The 25,560-nt window shown below is 32.7% G+C and overlaps 2 protein-coding genes across 5 annotated transcripts in view; one reads left to right on the forward strand and one right to left on the reverse strand.

Moving 5' to 3' along the window:
* Positions 1 to 25,560, reverse strand: part of LOC123700808 — a 535,837-nt gene that overhangs the window by 204,982 nt on the left and 305,295 nt on the right. The gene's annotated exons all lie outside the window — the stretch shown is intronic.
* Positions 1 to 25,560, forward strand: part of LOC123700809 (microtubule-associated protein Jupiter) — an 81,168-nt gene that overhangs the window by 1,122 nt on the left and 54,486 nt on the right. For 3 of the 4 annotated variants that reach the window (XM_045648153.1, XM_045648149.1, XM_045648150.1), the window contains exon 2: positions 4,873 to 4,974. The exons of the other annotated variant lie outside the window; for it this stretch is intronic. In XM_045648153.1, coding sequence (XP_045504109.1) covers positions 4,873 to 4,974 — 102 coding nt within the window. The remainder of the gene's footprint in view (positions 1 to 4,872; positions 4,975 to 25,560) is intronic. 4 annotated transcript variants of the gene reach the window in all.

A 25,560-nucleotide genomic window follows, 5' to 3' on the forward strand; every position in this document is an offset into this window, starting at 1 on the left:
ACGTAAACATGTACCACGGGCGAAGCCGGGGCGGACCGCTAGTTTTATATACAAAATACTAATACTTTAATAATATGCTCTTAGCTTAAAAGTACAGGGCGGCCGCGGCGCCAGGATGTGCGAGTAAACAGTACTGTTTATACGATGTTATATCTAATTGAACATGTAGGCCGCGGTAGATTTATTCTTACAGGGGCTGTAGGCGGCAGCGACTGCCTTTACCAATTAAGGCGAACGACGGTATTGTTAAATACTCACTACTATTGTATTTCTGTTTATATTGCACTGACCCAATTAAGAAATGCAAGTAAACGAAATATTTGTTTACATATTGCTTAAATTATTATTTACCATTCGATTTGCGTCAAAACAAATTTTATATTAAAAACATCTCAAAATAAATAAACATCGAAAGACATAGACTAAAAACGTGAAGATAGAGCGTGTATCAGCTAAGTATAAAATGCGTTGTTCCTTCAATTGTAAACAGTGGAAACTTAGATTTATTTTTAGACGTTCACATTCAAAGCTCAGGCACAATAATAGTGTTACGAAACTAGTGTCTGCGACGATTGTCGTATTTTCTTTGATAATTTGACTCGCACTTCGCATACAATTGTAAAAGGAAAGACAGGGTGGAACAATAGAATTGTATCCTTTGGATTGCGCTAAATTAGCGTTTGCGTTGTTCTATCCGTGTTAAGGTTTTCACCGGCTGTCTCCTGGCGCAACGACTTGCTTATTGAGATGTGAAGGAATTTGATATTGTCTGTGAAAATGTAATTTTGTTGTACGAAACTTACATTTAATAGAGATCATTTGAAACGCGATAATGCGAAACATCGGCAGGTAGGAAGGTAAGGTGGTAAGTATTGAGTGCAGTGTAAGTTTGGACCAGTTTAATTCCATAATTATGCAAACGAAAATAAAATATGTAATATCAATAAAACGATACTTACATACTAACTGCGGCACGATGCATTTCTAGCTGAAAGTTTATTCCTCTAATAGGCTTAGTGGGGACTAAATAGCAGGAGTGTAATTGAATAGGGCAGGTCGGGTTACATGAAGCCAGCTAGCTAATGTGCTCCCCGTCTGATGCAGTGAAGGGTTTTAAACCTATTTCTGTAGGAACGGCTTATGCTGACCTATTTTACGACAGGAATAGGTTGCTGTTTCTGCAATTTAAAAAGGTTACTTGTTTCTATATTTACAGTCTTTCTGTTATTGTAAGTGCGTATTCATTTTAAGTTTACAACATTTATTTGTTAAACAACGGGTTGTGCTTACAATTATTCTTATATTATACAATCTGTAATGTACAACGAAACAATTACTGCTCTAATTTTCGCTTGTAAACAATTTATGCCAAAAGCACACGGAGGAAATTTCTAGAAGCAGAAATGCCGAGTTCCTAGCTGTTGATAGTCACGCACGGATGCGGTTGTTTAGACAATGGCGGCGCTCCCTCGCGGAAGCTGCTGGCTATTACATGCTCCGCTACTCTTCACCTCGTCTGCGCTCCTGGTAGCTGGAATGCGGTGGCGGGAGTCGATATCCGAAATTATATAAAATTGCCATGCCTTATTTTTTTTTGCCTCAATGGAGCATAATATGATGATAGACAAGGTTTTAGAGATAATTCGAAAGAAAGATGACTGTGAAGATGGCAATAAAGTTATAATGGAATGTACGATATGCTCACTTCATATCATTGCTATTTATTATTTTAGTGGGTATATTACACAAGAATTCATAGAAGAGTACTTAGTTATAAATCAATAAAAGTAGTTGATCCAGCCAACTTGTGGGGTCCGATGAATCCTCATAAATTAGAAATCGAGACTTTTCGACACAGGTGTGAGTTGTGACGTGCCACTGACATCCTGCTCACAAATATGGGATTATGGATCGACCACAACCACAGCCGCTTTGACATTTCTCGGCCATTAGGATTAATAGTTCTTTATTCCACAAGTTATTCTTATAAGAAACGCTACAAAGGCGAAAGTGTCGTTGGCACAATTTTGATTTGTGCCCTGTGATGTTTCTAGGAAACCAACAATAAGCAGTAAAATGATAGAGGACTTTTTACATTGTTGTCATGGCTGTTAACGTTAACTGCCATCATTTTGCAATAATAAAGACGAGTTACATTAAAATACATATAAAGTATATATGTATTTTATTTTAAATATGTCTGGTGTAGGTAGACATATTGTGTGACGCGTTCTTTTACTTATTGGACCTCTCCAATTTCTAAAGTAGCATTAAAGTCACAAGAAATAGTCGTCGTCTGTTAATCCTTTTAAATTCTAAAGTAAGTAAACTTATATGGCTAGTAAACGAGACAAGCGTATAATTGCACATCGTAGATATAATATTTGAGTTATAGACTAAGTTGCAGACATCGATGAATCGGAAACCTATCAACTAGAACCCACGCTGCTATAACGTTTGAAAGGACGATTTAATATGGCCACGCATATCTTTGTAACATAGCAGGAAGCCATCCCGTAAAATATATATGACATTATGATGATGACGACGAAACAGAAACGTGTATATTGGTTTTATTTGTGACAAAATTAATTAGTTCCGCTCGCTCTATGCTCTATTTATGCAATCTCACCTGAGTAGATAATAATTAAGAGTATATCATTGATTTTGGTTATAATGAGCTGTAGAGGCTAGCCAAATTATGTATTAAACATATTTTTTTTAAATAATAAATACTGTTCATTCTTATTATTTATTATATTTCCTTCGCATAACTAAATAGTTACGTTATTATTAGAGCTAGCGCGCAAGAGCAACTTTTGTCTCCGCAACTATTTTGTCTCTCCCATCAACTCTATGGGCTAGTAAGAAAGTGCGCGCACGTAGCGACGCAACTCCCCATAGAGTTGATTTGAGAGACAAAATAGTTGCGGAGACAAAAGTTGCTCTTGTGCGCTAGCTCTTAGTGTAACATTAAGATTCTTCTTTACTTTTAAAGACTTCACAATAATAATATATAGATAGTTCAAAGATGTTATTTAAAAAGTCAACATCGCTGTATGCTAATTGAAACTATCCGTCTTATGCCCATTGTATCGGGATTTTAATTAACAAATGTAGTGAGAAAATCCAGCCCGAATATCTAAGTATGGAACAATCAATATTCTTTTCTTTTTTACAACTCTAACGTTGTGAGTACACAATACAAAAGTATTCATTGAATCTGAGCTTTCTTTGCTTTAAACCTCTGAAAATGTTTAGATAGTAACAATATTATGTTATATAAAAATATATTAGGTTTTGATTCTTTTTTTTTTACAGAGGCATTTTTTTAATTTTCCGGAATTATTTTTTTGGAAACCAGAGTTGTTTAATTACTAGAGATTTAGGTTTCAATACAAGAAGATATGAAGCGAACATGATACTAATTTAACGAATATATTATATGGTATAGGGATTATAACTAAGCATAAATATAGAATTCCTAATGCTATTAACATTCCCCTCACGGCACATAACATGATAGATATTAAAATAGCAATTGCTTTTCTAAGATAGTTAGTTCGAAGTTGTTTCAGGCATTCATCGAATTTAATGAGAAATCTTGGAGATTGTTTCCTAATTCCAATAAATATCTACTTAAATAATAATAATTTATATTGAATGTAAATGTTTTTTAAAATCGATTGGCTTCCAGATTTAGGTTATAATATTATGAATCACCGATAAATTGTTTACCAATGTCTATTCATTATGCCATTTTTGTATGCGACCAAAATTACATGTTAATTCAGGTCCTTGTCCAATTTGTTAAATGCAAGGATATTATTATACAACCACGCATTTTCAACATTGACCTTTAATTTTTAAAGCGTTTAAACCCTCTGTTTTTTTATTCTGTTAATCTCTATTATCGAAAACATGGTTGCAGCATAGTTACAGTTCCGCATAACGGCTAGGTGCGTGAAATCGCCTAAAGCGCTAATTCTTGCATGTGGGTGTAATGACGGACAGAAATTCACAAAACGGAATATGTATCAAGTGGAATAATTATAAAATATAAACTTGTAGGTATTTAAAGTATTAAATATGGAAATTATCCATCTATTCTTGAGTGAAATTTACTTATTAGACCGGAAACTGAAACATTATAAAATGCAAAGCGTGGATAATTGGTTCCATTATATTGGACGACCTCCTGGTATTATTATTGATTCAGCCACTGTACCGTGATCCCTGTTTCGACCGCGAATACTCTAGTAGCGGCTACGAAAGGGATTAGCAAGCAGTTTTTCGCGGCTCTCGTTCGAATGGTCTGGGAATTGTCAAGTTTCACCTGCGCTAATGAGCTGTAATATTGCAGCGGTTTCATGCTACCGTGGACGCCGCGGGCTTCGCCTTAGAATACTGACATTGCAATCGTTTGCTAATGATCGCTGGTAATTGATTTGTGCCTCGAATACTGTGTTCTCCGTTATACTACGCGCGCTTTACATTGATTATATTTTGATGTTAAAATGTTGTTTAATTAATGTGTTGTACAAGCTATGATTTATGGGCTTGCGTCGCTTTCCGGCATTTATGATTGCCCGACGGGAAAATTATTCCATGATAAAAGAAATTGTTATAGAATAAAAAAAAAAATTTCTTCCTTTATAAGTAGTGTTGTTCCCAAAACAATAACTAGTTGTCAGATTAATCCTGAAGAATAAATATATTAGAAATACTCTAAATTTGGTTCACATAATTAGGTATTATACATTAACAAGTGATATAATAGCGATTTTTATATTCATATCCACCGACAATCTGACTAAATCTCGTATAAAAATATTTAATCTTAATAACACAACTAATCTGATAATTTCCTAGGACAGCGTCAGCCACTGAGTTGGGGAGTGTCGATCAATTGGTGTCCACGATAGAACTACAGAACTCGTCAGCGAATACTTGCGTCAAACGTATAGAGAGAGGGTGAGCTGCTCTCAATGCTAAAGTTATTTAGTTTAGATATTATTGTGTAGTTGAGTTTTGTAAGTATCGTAGAAAGTAGTAAAATTAAATCTTATATGATATATCTACGCACAAAATTCATATCATCAAACTTTTACAAGGAAACTTCGGGAGCGCAAGTACAATTGATATTAACATGTGACATTGTAAGAGCCTAAACACGAAGCTAGCAAAAATCCGCCCCATCTCCGACTGGTACGCGTCCCAATTCAAGTCGAAACGATCAGAGACGATCGATAGAATAAATAATGGTCGTGATTGATGACTCGTACCTTTTCGCTAACGTACTTATTGTTTGAAGACCAATTGTTGATGGTCCCGACCTGGTTCCAAAACATAAGTGTGTATTTGGGACGATCATGCATGCTAGGGTATTTTTGCATATGCATTATGCAGCGAAGCGGAATTTTGCGTTTCCTTGTTAACGGTGCTGCTGTTTATGATTTGTTTTGTGGATTAAATTTCACAATATGTAGTTATATTGTTGTTATTTAATAATTTAACTTTGCGTTCATAAAAAAGATTGCGCTAATATTAATGTAAACTAACCTATTTTATAATTTGGTCAGATAAATAACGTTTCTACCGCCGCTTTCGGATAGATTGCATAATTTGCGACAGATATATCTACGTCAGTGCAAGTAGATGTAAACTTTTAATTGGCAACACAAATAGACTGCAAGCGACGAGGCTGTGTCCAGGCACGTATCACGGACGGACATTGATGCACGCGGCGACCACTATCCGCTATCTACACTCTTCCTTATCAATTAATTGAATAATCTCTTCCTGTGCCGTTAAATGCCATTTAAAAGACTATGTTAATTGTGTGTAGGGTTGCCATTTTGTTACGTTGACTGTTTGGTCTGTTGCTTAATAATTTGTCGTATATACTTAATTGTGAGAAAGAAGGGAAAGTATATGTGGAAAATGACCAAATAGTCTTCGTTTGATAAAAATTTTATTAATCTAGGTTTGAAATTAAACAATGCAGAATGGATAAGAATATTCGTAAATCTTTAAAAAGAAAAGTTTTGTAAGTAACTGTTATATTTCACGAACAACCACAATTTATAGAAGGGGAAATACTGCCACTTTTAAAAGGCTAAGGAATTAAAGTTATTTCATTATAATATAACCACTTAAATATTAATAATTGTCTTCAACTTTTGATGACAGGCCTTTCTTTTCGAAATTTACTTTTATTGAAGCATCCATATAGATTCTTGAATATTTTCGTTTTTATGAACGTTTGGTAAACATGTAGCCGAGAGTAAAAGTCAATTATTTAGTAGATAGCGTGTTTCGATGTCTACCGGTGGTTTGCGGCAGTCGTTCATTACTCGAACAGATATGTGCTACTGCGATTATTTGCTCGTGCCACACTGGGGATTTCTCTAATCTTGTTCTACGAAAATGCCTTACCGCGTAATGGAGATGGTGCGGATATACTACTCGATTGTTTCCATAGAGCTTTCTTGCGGGTAATAAAAGAAGATAAATTTAGTAATGATACCAACTAACTAAAAATCTTAAGTTCAATTCGAACTTCTGTTCCGTATTCGCCACGTTAATTAGTGGACTACTGTATGATAAAAAGACTTATAATTACTCAATAAAAGTAGAGCCATTTCGAAGATTGGCTTAAACAAATATATTAAGAAAGTTTTTTTTTATAATTGTAGCTCTGTAATTGCATAGTTAAATTATACAGAATTTACTTTTCATTTAAATAAATAAAATACTCTACTCTTGTTCTATAGGTACAACCTTGCCTAGGTCTAAACTTTTGTATTTTCATATCTATAACACATAGTATCGCTATAATTTATTGCTTAGAGTAAGACAAGGAACAAAACATATATCAGTAGTATTTTCTATAATATTCGTGACTGTTTTACAAAACTGGCTGAGCAAAACAAACCATAACCTACAGGCGAAACCGATCAACCCATTATCGACTTAACAATATGCGTTTTCTACACCCACTTTTGCATCCATCGATAACTTCCTAAACAACTGTTCTTAGTGCATTTATAGAGTGCGTATTGTACACTGTACATTGAGAAGTAATCAGTACCGTTTATTACATAAATTACAGCGAAAATGCTGCAAGGGACATCTTGAGGTGTTTCGCGTTTCGTTGGGTGTGCGTGACGTCACGACTGAAACATATTGATGTATGGACGACGTCGCAGGTTGAATGGTAATTTATATGGACCGTAATTTGAAGGCTATTCATCATGATCTTATGAGCCTGTTGTGTTTGTTTGTATAATGTTTGAGATCTCTTAAATAGGACTATATATAATGTTATAATGGCTTTTATACCATGCGGAGCAATGTAAGGTTCAATATTATTATTTTCATTACGCAATAAAATGTTCATCGCCTAATTGATTTACTTTAACAATAAACCTAATTAAAGGCGTTGAATAGATTGGAAATCTAATCTGGTACTTGTAATTTCGAATGTAATAATAATATTATGTTTATGAAATGATAATGTGTATAATGATACAACTTTCATCTATGATATTAATTATTAACATTACATCTGTAGTTTAATTTACAAGATTAATCGATATCCTCTCACGTCCTCCATAGCTATCCCCATATAATTGTATATTAATTCAATATAGACATGAAAATAGAAATTGCCGCGGCCTTAATTAATGAAATCTCGTTATGAACATCAATAGGTATTGTATTAATAAATGAACGCACCGTGGGCGTAATTAAGCACCGTAGGAGACTAGTGAAGGGTAGAGCGCGGTCGGACAGCTGATGTCGGAACACTTGAAAAGGGATTATAATAGGGCTCATATTTGTAGTATTCCCAGATAGCTCTATTAGATGCATTGTTAGTTGTAAAGTGTTGAATGGGTACTTCGTATTGTTGTGTAGGTATTGTGTGATTGTCCTAACAGAGCCTTGATTTCAAAATGACTAAAAACAATCGATGTACAAATATTTTATCATATTTTTACAAAGATGAAGAAAGTTAAATGACAAAGTGAAATTCAGACAAGGCTTGATATTTATCACAGAGAGTTCAAACTTTCAACGTTATATAATTAATTTGATTGATATATAAAATATAAATACATAAAAAATAACAAACTTAATTTTAAAAATATCAGTCTTAAATCTAAAGGTAAATAAAAACTACATATTTACACAAAATTATAATTCAGGTAGGCGATATGAAAATATTCAGATGTCATTTTTGGTTAGATTCTTAAAAGTAACAATCAAAAATACGATGGTTATGCTCTCAGTTTCCAATCTCCATACCTAATTATGACTGACAATATATTCGTGTACTTAGACATCTGTATCCACTTTCCCTCAAGAAATAACCAAGAGAAAATAACGTATTTACACCAAATAATCATTTATCAAATACCATGTTTCTATAATACATTGTAAGAAGATCTAACTGTATTGGAATGTGATCTCTTTGCAGACTCTACATATTGATAGCAGATTATCTTCATAACGGATAATATTGTCGTGAATAGCGCTGTATTGAGATGTCACAAGCCGATTTGTAAGATAGATTGTCGATATATTATAATGATGGTGACATGGCAACTTTGCGCTGTAAAACATTTATATCGAATAGGCGGCTTAGGATTTACGCCCACAATAACGTAACGATCTTAGTTTTTTCCTTCAAATCAGTTTCTAAAAAAGTAGAGACCTTTGCATTGTATATTATTTTCATTCAATTGATATAGAGTGTTTCTTGTCCCAGTAAAAAGTGGTGTAATGTTAATTATGTAAATGCAAATCCTCGCATAATAATAAAAGTTAAGGAACATTTATGTTAAATTATATTGCGGCAATAAACATTTCACGAAGAGGACATAATATATTTTATTTTAATCATCACTTGAGAATAATAATAATTACTCACTTGTGTCTTGTGCTGTCGTTTATTACACAGTAAATATAAATTAAGCGTTTGTCCTTTAAGTAGATAAAAGATAAGTATTGAAAAGTCACGGCGAATCACTAAATTAACTTTACAGACTCATTACAAAGGACAGTAAACTTTCTAGAAGATGTGATTACAAGTCCTTAAATGCACTTAGAGCAATAAAGTGAGGTATTATTCAATCGTACTGCATAGCTGATTAGACGATAAATTGGTCGATTGCGGGATCAGTCTAGGAATTATTGAGTCGAACGACAAAGTGCTGATAAATTCACAAGGGAATTCCTTACGGTTTGAGGATTATTGTTGGGAGTAAAAGCCACGTGCACGAGGCGCAAGCCGCACAGGAAGTTCAGAGCTGGCGGGATGGGGACATGTACTTTCATAGGAAGTGCGGAGATGTATTGTGTTTGCGTTCCATTTGCTCCATATATGACTAGCAATTCAACGTACCTGAGTATATTAAAGGTGCACCTAGTTTTCGCTTCGACCTAGTTTAATGGGTGTTCTAACGAAAATGATATTAGTTTTTAATGATTTGGTACGGCGAAGTCTGTAGTCTCTAAATAATGATATTAATGCTTTATTATTTCGGTTAACCACGTTCATTTAAACTACTTTATAATCTAGGTAGAAAGGAATTATATTATGTAGTATTTTCATCGTTATTTCAATAATGTGTACCTATAGAGGTGCCATTTTGTTATATCTGTCTAATAACTGTATTGTTCTATTTTCCAATGAATTTGGATTTTAGTACTATACAGTCTTACTATCAGTATTAAATCTCATAAAATCCTAGTATGTAGTAAACCCATAGGTCAAGAGTGCGAATTCTAGATAGAGCGCATATTAAATGAAATATTTACGATGAGAACCTTATATAGCCGCCTCACAGGAATAATAACCTTAAAGTTCTTAAACAAGATCATAAATAAATGATAATTAAAGTATGTTTACTAAAAAAATATATCTCAAAATATCTCTTCCAATATTAATCGCCCATACTTTAATGACAAAACTTATATTGCAATCAAATTATCTGAGGTCTTCAAAATTAAATTACTTGGCCTTAATGAGAGTTAGAAGCGAAATTAGCCTTTGCACATAATCTAATTAATGTATCCTTTGGTGGAAGCGAAAATTGAGGACAAACGATGGTTGCTAACTAGTGAATTGTTGGCAGTTTAATGGCGAATTGTGTACCTCCGTTGTTGTTGGTTTCCTTTAAATAAAAATGATTAATTCTACTCCGATTATTATACTACAAAAGTTTTTTTTAATTTTAATAACATTATTGGTAGTTAGCAACAGCCTGCAGCGGTTATTTCTAAATAATTAATTTGGACAAGCAATTAAAAAAGTCCAATAGTATATCTTATCTATTTATCTTCATATTATATCGCTTCTTTAAATGTCGGTAACAAAATTAATTACTGATTATTTTTTCTCATGGTGTTGAAATATATTTTGCTGGGCTATTTCAGGTCGAATGTCATAAAGCAATAGCCAATAATATATAGCTTTCCTTAACAATTTCGCTCAATCTAAGAAGGTTCTAGAATCTAGCACTACACATTCATAATGCAGATATTGCATCCCAATGTTATCAAACATTTTTATTTGTAAGCCTCTACTTTTTTACTAAATTCTACATCTGTAATAATAGAAAGGGATGTTTGATAAACAAATAAATAAATATAGTTTGTTTATGCATGTTCCGGTCTTGAAACAGATGTTTCAATTACAAGAAAGTGTATATTATTAGATAAATAATTTCGGTACGCGACAGCAGACCGTGCACGTCTGAATCTGTGATGTTTGGGCTACGAATAGTCGTTTTGTTTAGTTATGTTAAAGTAAATACATATTTCCAATAAAAATTATCCAATGCTCACGTGATTTTTTGCTTTTTTGACGTAGAGGGCCTACGGAAACAAAAACAGATAAATTATTTATACTATAAAGATTTTTATCTTTCCGTTTTTCAGTTATGTAATGATTCGTAGGTTATTCGCTTTTTAAGTTTGTTTATCAGAATCAACTGGATAATAACGCGGTGACGTAGAAATTTAATATATAGAGATAGACCATAGACTATACCTATAGAGTTTAGAGCATAGACTGCAGACGCGTGCGCTACAATGCGCGGGAGCACAGGTCGCTGATCCCGGTGCACCGTCTATCTGGACAGATTATCTCCTAACTGTTGCAGTTTTCCCGTATTTTCCATTGTGCGATACCGCGAACAGATGATGCGCTTAGATTCTTACCATTCAGTTAGATTTTATTTTATTGATAGGCAGAGAAAGTTATTAAAATGCAAAAATAAACAAATTGCTATTATATTTATTAAAGGAATAAATAATGATGTAACTTACCTACATCTCACAGTTATACATTTAAGAGTATTTTTCAAGCTAAAAGTACGTTCACTGAACGGATGATAGGTCCACAGTAGTAGTAGGATTACAGCAAATTATGTCAACGCCGTCATAATTTATAGAATTATTTTGTAATTGGCCAGAGATAATGGCAATAAATCTGTAAAGTTCGTTACGCAACGTGAGCTGCTTGCTGTGCAGATGTACGATTACTGTGATTTGTTGCCAGCCTCATTGGATCACATACTTCATCTATAGTTAAAATCGATTACGCAAAAGTACTATGATGAAAAATGTTTTTCCATTTGTAAGATTAGTTGTAAGGGTTAAAAAATATCGAACCAATTTTTTATTAAATCATGTTATTGGATCTTGTGTTGTAAAATTTATGCAGACTTGTTGTATCTCAACGGTTTTGAATGCGTAAAAAATATAACTCATTCAAGTGCATAGAAGCAACATTATACGCTCCAGTTAGTTAAACCAATGTTTGCATGTGAAAATGAGCAATTATTGTGATAGGAAAGGATGTTTAAAATCTTAAGTTGAATACTTATTTTGTTTAAAACAATATATATTTCTTTAATACTCACTTGATGATATATGAAAAAAGATTTATTTTGTTTGATTTGGATTATGTCATACAAATAAAGCTAGAGCAGAATGCAACTTCAAGATACATAGAAATCTTTTGGATTTAGAAAGCTTCTAGTGATTTACTTCCATAGTTCGATCTTGAGATGAAATATAATAGGAAATGATATTTTGCCATATTCAATTATAAATTCTATTAAACGTTTGTCATGAAATATATATGAACAGTTAAAGACTGTAGAGTACCTACTAAAGTAATTGTACACCCTTGTAGCTAAGTAAAATCGGCGAAATATCTATTTCGTCTAGTTTTTTCTTATTTCTATTAAACCACCATAGTTACATAACCTTAACATAGCTAACCACAGAATTGACAATAAGTGTTTCGAATTTGGTAATACCACAAACTAAGTATTACGACAAGCCATTGATTAACTTTTCATTGCATCATAAAGTTTTCTCATGACAGGCACTCATATTTGATCATATAAACTTTAAAGAAAGCCGTACAACATACACAAGGAAAACAGATGTCATAAAATATCATGCTAGTTAGTTGGGAGACTGATGAAATTTAGATGGGCGAGGTTCGCGGAAACGTTTGCATATAGTAACGAATCTAAACACGGCCTGCACGGGGTTCCGTGGCTAATTTTACGTCGGTCAGTTGTTGTGCTCAGTAGGAAGCGTGCCGCCCCAATTCGTTCTCAGTCCCTTTGTTGCGTTTATTTCTGTTTACGTCTCGTTTCGTAACTTTACGAGCGGCGATGCGCCCGCGCTCTGTTGCAACCGTAAACTTATTAACAGTCGCCCGGAGCGGTTCAAATGGGAATAGCTGTTTAGCGTACGCCGATGCTGTTTACACGTCAAACGTTTTTGTGCCTGGATTCTTTCCCTTTTCATCGCTACTTTGCTCTATTTCAATTAATTGAATATGTTGTGGAGAAAGTCTTAGTTAAAAGAAATTGCATTTAATTATCGTTTCTTCATGATGGCAGGCTTGATCAAGTTTTATAGGTGTAATTAAAACTAACAGTAGTTACATGATTAAGGCACCATGGTTAATAAGGAATGCTGATACTTAATACAACAATCGTAATTATCTTATAACGATCAACAATCGTAATCATCAAAAGTATATACATAGTTCGATGTTATTCTCAAGTCTCAACACACAAATGATACATAGATTTCAATGCAATATTCCTAATGGCATTTCTCCATATAAATGAATAAAAAAAGTTCATCACCACGTGTTTATCTAATATTCCATTACGCTGTTTATCATTAATGTTACATTACAGGAGCAAATTAATTCCGACCTTTGCCCTCATTCCCACGTAGAAAGCTATCATTGGTAGCTATAAGAATTATTTTAAGATAATATCTTGTTGATTTATCGATGCACCCGACTGCCATACTTGCGGACATGGAACAGATAGTATCACGATATGTTCGTCAATATCCCATTTTCTTGATTAAAACTAATGTGCGCGTCAATAGGATTTATTAAATGATGATATATAGAATTTAGTAGAGATGGTTTATGGTTATATTGGTGCTAATAGTGTCGCTTTAATTAAATGTGATAGAGATTTGCTTTTCAACGATAGTGCTTTTTTATAAGCAGGTAAGTACATGAATATTGATCTCACGTAACAAAGCGTCAGTTGCGTTTATATGAATTGTTGATTACCTTTCTATTCTCAAGCACACTGAGTGCTGACCGAACTTTAATAGAAGAGTTACGTAATTTTTGACCGAGATCCGACTTATTGGAATTATTCAGCCAATTCTAATCGCTACCAAATTCACATTAAAATGATTGTCTGTTCTTGCTCGCTGTGTGCTCCCTTCAAAAGAACAGTTCAATTGCTTTGCGTAATAAGTAATAGCTCAAAGAAAATAAATAATGAATGCAGATAAAAGTATCAATATAGATCAGTAATTTGATTTTATGATCGAAAGTTCCGGACATCTGATGGTCTGATTGCGAATGCAATTATTCTTGAAGTGGCTTGTTTCAGTCGAGCAGTTTTATAAGTAGGAAAGGCACTTATTTTACGATTATTTAAAAGTTAGTTTTGTTGGCGATCTGGGCATTTGAATGTATCCAATTGCATAATAACATTAATGTTGTCGTGATTGTTGTGTACACACAATAAAATGTTTTTGTGTTTATATTACTTTCTCTCGAGTTCTCTGTGTAGCGTGTGTAATAAACTTATTTATCATACGTTGTATAATGTTATGAATGATAAGGGTTTCTTGGGGTAACGAGAAAGGGTAGATAGGTACACGAATATGGTGTGAAAATATTTTCATATAGAAACTGTTAAACTATTATACATATGTCCGCTTTCATACAGTCAGGGCATAGGATGCTCTTGTTGGCCTATAAAGAAACGTGTGAAATGTTAAAAGCCGCGTTCCTTCTAGATAGTTCTTCTGAAATTTGTGCTTTCGAGTAAGCTGGTATTAAACTTTTATTTATTAAACGGAAACAAAACAATACAAAATAATCGTTAATCTCAATATATTGATAATAACCTAATAACAGCTTTTTATACAAAGATGAAATCTATACGAGTCACCTGTAATGGCTTAATAAGATTTTTTATTGAGATATAGTCACGGTTTCTAGGCAATAAAAATTTATCTTGCACAAATCAAAAACTTGGTCTTGTTCCGACGGAGGCAACAATAAATCATTGTCGAAATAATTTCACTAGAGAGTATTGTACACTTTCCAATAAATATTTACTAATTGTAGTCTTTATAGCTTCGAAACAGATTATCTTATCTGATTTGGGAAATGGGTAATCAATACATCTACGGCTTAGTTTTTTTGGACCAATTCTGTATAGGCAAACTTTTGTACTGTATTTCGAGCTTGGAAAGTTGTAAATATTTTTGCGATCTTTTTCGTGGATAAGGAGGCTGTTGTCGTGTAGATTTTTTGCAATAACAGTAGTGATGAGGAAACCTATCACTGTTGGTTAAATGTTTTATTTAGACGGTTTTCATGTACTGTGACTTGATATGATTGCAAATATAGGCTACATGACATTATTCTAAGGTACAATTTCTTTAATAGTAGAATCGGGATACAGTAAAGTTTAGTTCGGGTTGAGTCCGGCGGGGTTCCTAGTATTTGCATAATGCACATGTTTGATGTGAAAAGCTGCTTTGAGGAAAGATAAAAAATAGTTCCATTTAGTTACTTACTGCCTAGGTATGCTCGATGGCCGATATTTTTAGTCCGCCCGGCATAAAGGTTGGCGGTTGATGGCCCACTATTACGCGTTTCGGCTTATCATTTGCAACATCTCTGTAAAAAAGTTTTCCTGTTAGTGTATTACCATTTTAATGCAGTTGTTGGAAGCACGAAGAGTCGTGCCCATTGCTCGTGAGTTCTCTGACGGTGGCCATTACTTGATAGTAAGATATATGACGATCAGACTCCGTGCACTGTCCGAGTCGGAAACCGCTAGAAATTAATAGCTCGTCTGTATCTATTTGTTAAATGACCACGTTGAATAATGTTATTGTTTTCGTGACAATCTGTAACGATGATAGGAGTTTCGATTTGGAGCGGTTAGACTACAGCTACGGTGGTACTTGAAGAATTTCATAGCATGGTTAATTTCGTGGTATGTGTACGTTGGTCTTTTGCATTGAAAGCAAGTTCATAACGGGGTTTGGGACTAGGGAAAAATAAATGCAGTTATAGCATTACCTTCTCCTCTCTTTCTATTTATTTGTTGATTTTATATTGTTTTTTAATAAGATGAATTCTAAGCGCACATTGACACAGTTAAATTTGTGTATTACCGTACTTATAAATTTAAAGTACTTACTTAAATGCTCCTTTTTTAGAATCGCAATTTGTATTAAGAAACGGAATGGTTATATAATAGGGTAGGTAGTACCTTTCAATTCAATCAATTTTTATCCAAATCATCAAATAAATCATTCGTATCAAATATCTGACCCTTGTGCCACAACCTTTCCCTTTGTTTATCGTAATAATGTAACAGAATACCAGCATGAAGCATCAATTGTGTATTCAACTATAGCGGGAAATAAAAAGGCAGAAAGTGATAGTGACTACCAAATAACGTCGCGTCGGTCAGTTCTAATAAAACATAGAAAGGCTCTCACGGTTATTATATGAACTCTGATACACATAACTGTGTGAACGTTTTGTTACCGTCAATCATTACTTGGCAAATGATCGGCTGAATTATATCTTGTTTTACCTTCATTTATCAATGACTGCACAACGCTTTGCGGTAATGTTAGAATTAAGATTGATTTTGCAAAACAAAGATGTGTAGAAATCAAATGAATATTAGATTTTATACCGTTTGATATACGAATTCCTCTTTAATAGATATTATTTCATCACAATACATAATCTGTAAAATATTGATTCGTATTTATTCAATAATAATTGTAGGCGTAAAAAATGGCATATGGGAAACGGGAAAATATAGAGTCACGACTCTATATCCGGAGGAAATTAAACATACCTCGTAAATTCTATGGTATGTTATTAAATATATGTATAAATGTTACTCTGCTTCAGAATGATTTATTAAATCTGTAGCATTTCCTCGTATTCTGTATAGGAAAAACTATATTTTATCGTCTATCTAAGAATACAATATTGTACAAAAGAAAGCTCAGAAGAAAATTGGATAAGCTCATATTATAATCGGGTAAATTGGTTTCATTTCAATGTAAATTGAATTGTAGGTATATTTATTTAAATCTAGATGGGAATTCATATTATAATTCCGTGTAATTTTAACGCTTTCTAGTCTCAGATAAAATGATTCGCAAATGTTGGTCGAATAGTTTCGATTTGAATCTTCAATTTTATTGAGCGCTCCCTCACGGTTCATGTTCATATCAATTTAGATTTTAATCTGCACTACAAACCGTTTAATGGTTTTCGGATATCTCTAATTATTGGTTGAATTAGTTGTATTGTAGGTGAATTTATTGTTCAGTTTGATTCATGTTTTGAGATCACTTGGTTTTTAATAAGTATTTTTATTGTTATGTAAATTATTGTTTTTGTGGTTACCACTTATGCATTCCAATTTAACTGTTAAATTTAATTAGAGTTGTGAATATGAAATCAACAAAAATGAACAGTAACAAGCCAGTGATTTAACTTTAACTCCGTTATATTCCGAATTCATTTGCATATAATAATCTTATTTATGAAGTGAATTTTAAGGTTTTTTGTCTTTATATATTTCACCAAAAGGTCATTCCATGTTTCGGGTTTTCAAACTTGATAAAGTAATTAATATGAAACGCTTCCGCAAATTGAACGTTCGTGTTATAGGCTCATTGACCTGTATAGATATTTATGTGTAAGCAACTTTATCAATCTTTGTACACCTTACGCAGCATCCATTATTTCCTAAGGTTGTTTATTGTGCTTTCAAGATAGCGTGCATCCCTATCACACCCTTGGAATAAGAAAGAGAGGTATATACTGTAGATTAATGTGTATATTTAATACTGGTTATAGAATAAGTTCGCAATAGTTTGGCCCGCGGGTAAGGCGGTGTTTGCATTAATCAATGATCAATGACTGCGTTAGAGACAATTATCAAGTGACAACTTATTAAGTGCCCACTAAAATAACTGGTGTTGTGATTTACAGTTAACGATTTTGCTTTTCCCTCTGTGAATCTTATACATAAGCGCAATTATACCTAAGGACTAAGCCCTTACAATTTAAAAGATATGAATATTTTGAATTATTTTAATTAGATATTGAAAATGGTACTCACCATTTTATGCCATTAAATGTATATGGCTATATTTTTGTGCTCTTGAAATAAAATTTGGTATTGGCTTTTTTATTTGGTAATCCATAGTTAAGTTGAATATTATGTTATCTGTTCAACATTTCTCAATATTTTTACAAGAACACACAAAAAGATACATCGATCTCAATATCCCGCTAGCTGCATTCTGTTATCAGTTGCATTGACACAAAAATAAGTAAATATATAGATCTCGTTACTAAGTCGCCGATAAGCCTGGCAGGCTGATATTAATTGAGATCGAGTCACGAATAGCTGGCTACCACTAATTACAATCTGGCAAAAGTCTACTTTATCTTAATTACGATTATGTCTCGAAATAATTGCTAGCTAATGAACAAAACATCAAAATATTTGTAAGCAATAAATAGGACTATCTTTGGATTCACTTTCAATCTTCAAATCTCTAACTAGCTGTCAATTTGTGTATAAACATGAACGACGATAATAATGTTAGATATATTTTTAATGTCTTTCAGTCACTGGGATTAGGATCAAAACGCGGGCTAGATTTTAATCCGTATAATATATTAGAAAGTACGAGTGGAAAGTCAATACAACGAGTCTTTTGGACTTGTTGAATAACAATCCGATATTATTATAAATAATGAATAAAAATCTGGCGATTGTAGGTATAATATGTTGTTGCATTAAAAATGAAGCCAATATTTGCTCGGTATTTGAAGAGAAACTACTGTAAAATGAAAATGAACAGTGAAATCACATAAACGTTTAATATAACGAACGCCCTGCAGTATCGGCTACCCGTATGAAATTGCGCATTCCTCTCATAATTATTAGCAATCTTATGGTGAATGGAGGGACCTGAGAAGTAATTTATGTCCAACATCTTTGCACATCCCCTGGTGATTGGACGGACAGCGAAATGCTGATGGAATTGCATAATCAATAGGTACTTGATGTAAGAACGTTATTGAATGGGTAATCTCGGTGTAATCAAATATTAATCATGCCAACTATGTAAAGTAAACTAGGTGTGCGTTAAATGCGCATAGAAAGATACCTACGATGTGTTCATTAAACCGGGAGCCTTTTAAACTTATTTAATGTTTCGGTAGAAAAAAAAAATTCAAGATGTTTTAATAAAATATATCGTCACAAAAAAGCTTGCATTAAATTGTATTAACTAAAACCGGATCTTACGCCGATTAATCATCTTTATGTTGACACTTGATTTCATAATTTTTGTTTCCTGTCATGAAATTTAAATAAAAACAATGGCAGCCGTTAAAGTTTAGTTATTAAAAAAGTAATCAAAATCATGACGAATCCGGAACACAACGATAATCAAGATAAATATGAAAACAGGCTTTGTTTGAATTTCATGAAAATAAAAGATTATTACATATGAATATAGTTAAAACTTTCACTCAACGCATAAAATAATTGGTCATATCTAAGTAGTGTTTTAAGATAATTAGATATGACACAGAAACATTTGAAAATAGCGGCAATTTTAACAGTGGGTCACTATACCGCTTATTATTTACCGTTCATGAAAAGTGAACGCTTTCAAAAAAATGAGTTTTATCATATGTCGTTTAAATGCACCACAATAGAGCACCTCGGCAATTACGGTTGGCGACGCCGTTTTCGTGATTTCTTTAAACATTTACAGCCATACAGTTATTTGCATTCACGAACCGTTAGATTACTATTCATCTTTATTATGAATCATTTTGCGAGGAACTTTCATCGTGATTGTTATTTAAAGATGTGTCACACTCCTTTGATATACTAAGTTGTGAATGTTAATATTCTTTGAATATTCTGAAAAAGGTTTTTTACTCACCTCCTTATTTTGTTTTCATTATTGAGAGCCAGCAATTAATATGACGGTACATATTAATTATGTTCTTCAACGATGTCATAACTGTTTGTTAAATAACAACATTATCACTATATTATGCACTAACACGAACTTACGGACTCATGATTGTCGCATATTATATTATTTACTGGTTTTTTTTATGAGTAAAAGTGATTTTATGCAATATAATTTGTTTAACATCATTGTGTTATGAATGGAACGAGAACAATTTGCTCCTTTTTACGAAATTTAAAAAGCTATACCTTACACAGATTATGTAGCATAATTTCCCGCCCAATTTTCTGTCATTGTCAAACTGCCATCGGACCATTGTTGCCCTCAATGAGATGTTTATGATGAATTGGCGTAATTAGAGTAAAACGAACCTAACTGGTAATTTGGGCATTTGCGCTAAATACAGCAATTTAACCGCATTTAACGCAATCTGTAGCTTTCTTTTTTGAACTCTGTGCAGTCAGCTAGAAGGTTAAATAGACTGTAAAGTTACTGGAAAGAAGCGACAATGGTTATAGAAAGCGCAGCCAATTGTCTAAAACGCTAACGAATCTCTTAGTTATTTAGTGTTTGTTCGTAGGTTGTATTTTACGATTGATAGTTAAAAAATTATGATTGAATATCTACATGATAAATGCCGTTTAAAACTGAGATGTCTTCCGTCAAACTATCTATTTCGTAATAATATGCATCGCATTCAATTTTCACGTTTAGGCATTTTTCATATTACATTTTTTAAAGTAAGTCAACTAGTAGTTTTGAAATTATAAAATAATTTCATGAAAAAAGGAAATCACCGGGTGACCGGGTAGGTATTAAGAACAGAAAAAATACATATAACGCGAAATTTATATGAAAATCAACTAAGGAAATATATTTAGGAAGAGCTGAGAACACGCCAGATTGGTAGTTTGCACTTGCAAAAAAGGTGAACAATAAAATCGTCGAATCATCTAAAACAACAGAAAGCGAAATCGATTCAATGCGCATTCACCGTTCACTGTGATTTATTCGCTGTCCGCAATGACTGGCGTGAATTTTGTGTGCATTTTCGAAAGTAATTAGCGAGAAATTACAAGTCTAGTGCTATAATAATCTTTAATGTTAATACTTACAATTTATTTTGCTATTGCAAAAGTAACGCGATTAGATTCAGCTTTCGATGATTACCTACGTGCATTATGGAGATAGGATTTCAAAAATAATGCTAGATATTAGATAGCTTGGTAAATGGATTGCGATATAAGTTAATTTGGCTAAGAAATAACTATATTAAAGAACTTGCATATACGACCAGCATTAGGTATTTATTTTAACTTCACAAATAAAAAGCCTAAAAGTTCTCTTATATCTCCTGAATCCCAAAACCTAATATTGTGTCCTAATTAACGTATCGAAGATTATTATTTATTATATTCATTATGCAGATTATGCAGCGGCTAATAAACTTTGTGTATCTTTTATGTGCTCTAAACTAAGTCTGTGTGTATTGTTTCGCCCACGTATGTAGGAATAAAAGCTAGGAGCTATAATAATTATAATTTTCTTCACTTGATCCTGTTTAACTTCACAAAGGCTAACTCTCTTTATGGAAACTAATATGTGCATTTATATATTTTTTACCGTATGTAAATAAAACATAAACAAATGATGTTTGTAACAGTTTAGACATTCTTTGTATAATGCTCTTTGTTTTTTGTTTCTTTGTGGGTTTTTGTCAGAGGTAGTCACTTATTACGTCTCACAAAAGATTGAAGATAATGACTGTTGAAGACGAATTCTTTACCCTCTCTTTGTACAGTCTAAATAGACTGATAAATATCAACCATGACATTAACGTTAAGAATGTTTGGGTCTTTACATTGAGAAAGGAAATTTCGGTTTGATGTTACATCCTTTCAAAAGCCAATAACAACAGTTAGAGATAACAACATGCGCAATTCAGAGATATTTACTATCATGCAAGGAATAAACCAATCAATTGGACCATATAAATGCAAATACGTAGCGTACACAAATCTGAACTAGAAACAGTGTGAAACATCTGAATGTTTATACACTCCATTACCATAACAATGAAAGCGGCAAACACGAGCAGATGGTATTTTGTTGCGATATAAATAATTACCATTAGGAACTCTCACAATGCAAGTCGATGGAGAAATTCCTGTATCTCGGCTAGTGTATTGCAGCGGACTTGCATCGTTGTCCACGATCGCTTGCTGAATATTAAATCCTGGCTTAGATTATGGCTCTCTTGATACGTCTTATCAAGCCAGTCCCAGACTATAGAGTATAGACTATACCTGTCTCTGGTAGTCATTGAATATCGTTTAGATTTTTTTATTATTTTGTTCTGCTGTTGGTAAGATAAGAGCTAAGTTTTTCATAGAATTTTTATATAATTACGTATGCATTTTGTATTTGCAACGAAAAGTGGAATAAAAGAAGTTATTCTTCGACTGAATGTGAATTATTTATCAGGATTTTTTTACATACTACACATTCATACTAGATTTTGTCAAAGTAGAGTTAATTAAAAAAAATAGTTCATAAAATCAAACTATGAAAGTTTCTTAAAACCATTAAATTTTGTTACAAAATGAAAGGAGTATTACAAATATGCAGTTGACGTTTTCTTGATAGAACAATAGACTGGGACGAGCCGTGATGTTAGATATCACTCTCTTATAGAAAATGTATATTGGAGCCAACAGTGGACGCAATATGTATAATATTATCTCTGAATAGCGTGTATTTTGTCCATTTGCTACATAGGCCGTTATCTTTACACGTTATAAGGACAGTTACGCATACGATGGATTAATGTTTTCGCGTTAGCGGTATGTAAACTCGTTATTTTGTATAACTGTCGGTAGTATGAAACCGATTGCTGTTGAAATAATGCGAGATTGATGCGTGATTTACGCACATTGTCTCTATTTGTGAACCAATTTAGGGCAAGGTAAATTGATATAAAAGCACTATTTATGTGTTGCTTGCATTAGTGAAAGCTACCTATGTCATAATGTGTATATTATGATATATTATTATGCGGTACTTTACGTGTGTTTTGATTTTTTTATTAGAATAAGCAAGGCTCTTTAATTTAATGATGTCTTATAAATAATATAGTTCCCCATTATTTTTTTCTTTACATAGAAAAAAAAAATAACAATGAAATCTTTATCTGACCATGAAGATAAGATTCAAGTGACCACAAGTAGTTAATGTAGAGAAGTTGATCGGATGATAAGGCAATATTTCTCTAGTTTTGTGTAGTGTATTGATTTTAAGTATAATATTGATGAATTTGTTCAAAAAATTTTGGTAAAATAATTTAAAAATACGAAATCATCGGTTGTAAAAAGTAAAGATGGATTACTTTTAATTGTTGGATCCTGGACCATTTTCGTATTCTTTCCTAAAATACTTTGGTATTTGGGATAACACATATTGAAGTGCGATCATAATGAAGATGTTCACGTTGTAGTGAATGCCTTTGGTCATATTATAGTAGATTCAATAAATAAGCAATATTGAACACGACTTGAAACAGAACTTACTACTCATTTTTACTACGATAATAATTGTAGGTCTCAACAGATATAAGATTGTACTCAGTTTCCGTGGAATGGCTATTTTGTCGAGATATCATATTTGCCTTTTAAGATTGTATATGCAAATATATTGGAAATTAATTTCTCGCTAATACATCTTGGGTCGCTCACCGTACCGCACAATGTCGGTGCTATCTTCCGATCTACAACGCGCTTAAGCGCAGACAATTTGCTGTAGAACGTTACGATAACAGCCAATACATTAGCGCAAAAGCTGCTTCCATTACCGAGCAATGATTTATTATTTGGCAATACTTTACGACGATCCGTCGATGATTGTCTTGTTACATCACGTATGGACTACGGTGGTGCTACATGTGTGATTACATTATATTATGTTATGTTATGTTGTGATGATGGGTGAATTGTAAACCCACGAAATGATACAAATCTAGAGTATTCACCGTAAATTATGAATCTGTAACTAGTTGCTCAGTCTATGAACTACTAAAAGTAGTAAAAAGCAATGGTATATTATGGTAATTAACTTACGTCAATGGTCGTGTTTGTTTCATGCATTTTTGCAAAAATTAGTCACAAGTAAATGAATGTTTTCAAAAAAGATAAGTCGATGCAGTAATTCATGTTATACCTAGATAAAGATACGAAACTTTTAAATGTGACTCATTTGTTAGGAATATAAAATTGTAACTTTTTGTTATCTATACTTTTTTGTTCCTGACTGAATCATTCTAAATACTTCGTTGGGAGTAAGTCAAAATTGTCGTAAAGTTTAATCTCAGATAAGTATTTGCCTTCCTCTCCTAAAGTTTTCGTGTTACTTTGGAAATTTTACTATTCTACGCGGGCTTCTGGAAATATTTTGTGCTACATAATAATGAAAACAGTTAGAAATTTATCATACCAATTATCGGTTTGTGCGTAATCTAGGTATATGTAATTACAGGTGTAATTGAGCGGGCGTTGTTTAAGAATAAAGGTAGCTCGGAAACTTATCGGTGTTATACACAGTTTGTAATTTTGTAATCCCTGCCCTAAGTCGATTGCTCTGCAATTACGAGTAGAGATTAGTGGTATATAGAGTAGTGTAGAGAAATTAAATATTTCGTTAATTTCTTAACTGGATTGTATTGCAGACTGTACTGAAGCTATTTTTGTAACGTGGAAAATTGAGAATAATGAGAATGTAAATAATTTATATAGTTAAAAAGAACCTAAAATATATGCTGAAACTCATGAAATTATTGTGCTGTGGCTGAGCCTTGATAAGTGTACAAAGTTTGAAGTAAAACTGTCCGTTTCTAGTGGTTTAAAATCCAGCCTAAGGGAGTTGATTAGATGCAAATTTGTCAGTTACTTAGAGATATGTCGGTTACATACAAATAAACAGGTGAAGCTTATAAAAGCATGTCAAAAATTAAACATTAAATCAGGAAAGTATGAACACTTTTTAATTTGAAAATAAGTTTTGACATTGAAAAAGCTTTATAAAACATGTTATATGTATGTAACTTCCAATTAGATTTAATTACCTCCATGACACCTCTAGCTGAAGCAAAAAATCCTAATATCTCTATTGAACCTATACGGATGCAGACTGAGTAAATATGTCACATTAAAAACTCGTTTTTAGTGTTACGGTTTTTTCTATAAAAACTAGTATTACCATCCGCGGAAGCTTGTATTGAAGGAAATATGAAACCCTCGCTATAATATTTATCATTTTTATTAATATCTTGATGTTTATTTTATTATGTAAGAATATTTTAGAAATTTTAATCGCTATTTCTTATTGGAAATTACGATAGTTTATCGATTATAATTTGTTATTACAGTCATTATAAGTAGGCATTTATGTTGAAACTATTAACGCACTTCACAGATAATAGTTTAATTGGTTATCATTTTACGATCCTATGTGTATAAGATGGGGTTTAATGAGAGTACTAAATCAATAAAATTGCAACATTAGCTACATTTACTTATATAATAATTTTATTAAGCATGCAATATTATATATTTTTTGTAGGTTAATAGACAGGACAGGCCGGAGATATTTTATAATGATTTTTAAGAAAGTTCGGATATCCGCGTTGGGATATAGGTAGTTATATTATTTTGTAATGACGTCAAATATGCCTCATATTATATTATACTTTCATTGTGCATGTCTATGATAATTAATGGTACCGAATATTTTACGCCTGATTTGATTATCATCAATCATTGTACGAACTAAAATTTATTCTAAAGTAAATTTTAAGAAAATCGTTTTAGAACAGCAAAAATTATCATACATTCAACTATGTTGACTTTTATAAAGTTTTATAATTAAACGACGGTTTGC

Source organism: Colias croceus, chromosome 20 (genome assembly GCF_905220415.1).
Source record: "Colias croceus chromosome 20, ilColCroc2.1".
NCBI classification, from domain to species: domain Eukaryota; kingdom Metazoa; phylum Arthropoda; class Insecta; order Lepidoptera; family Pieridae; genus Colias; species Colias croceus.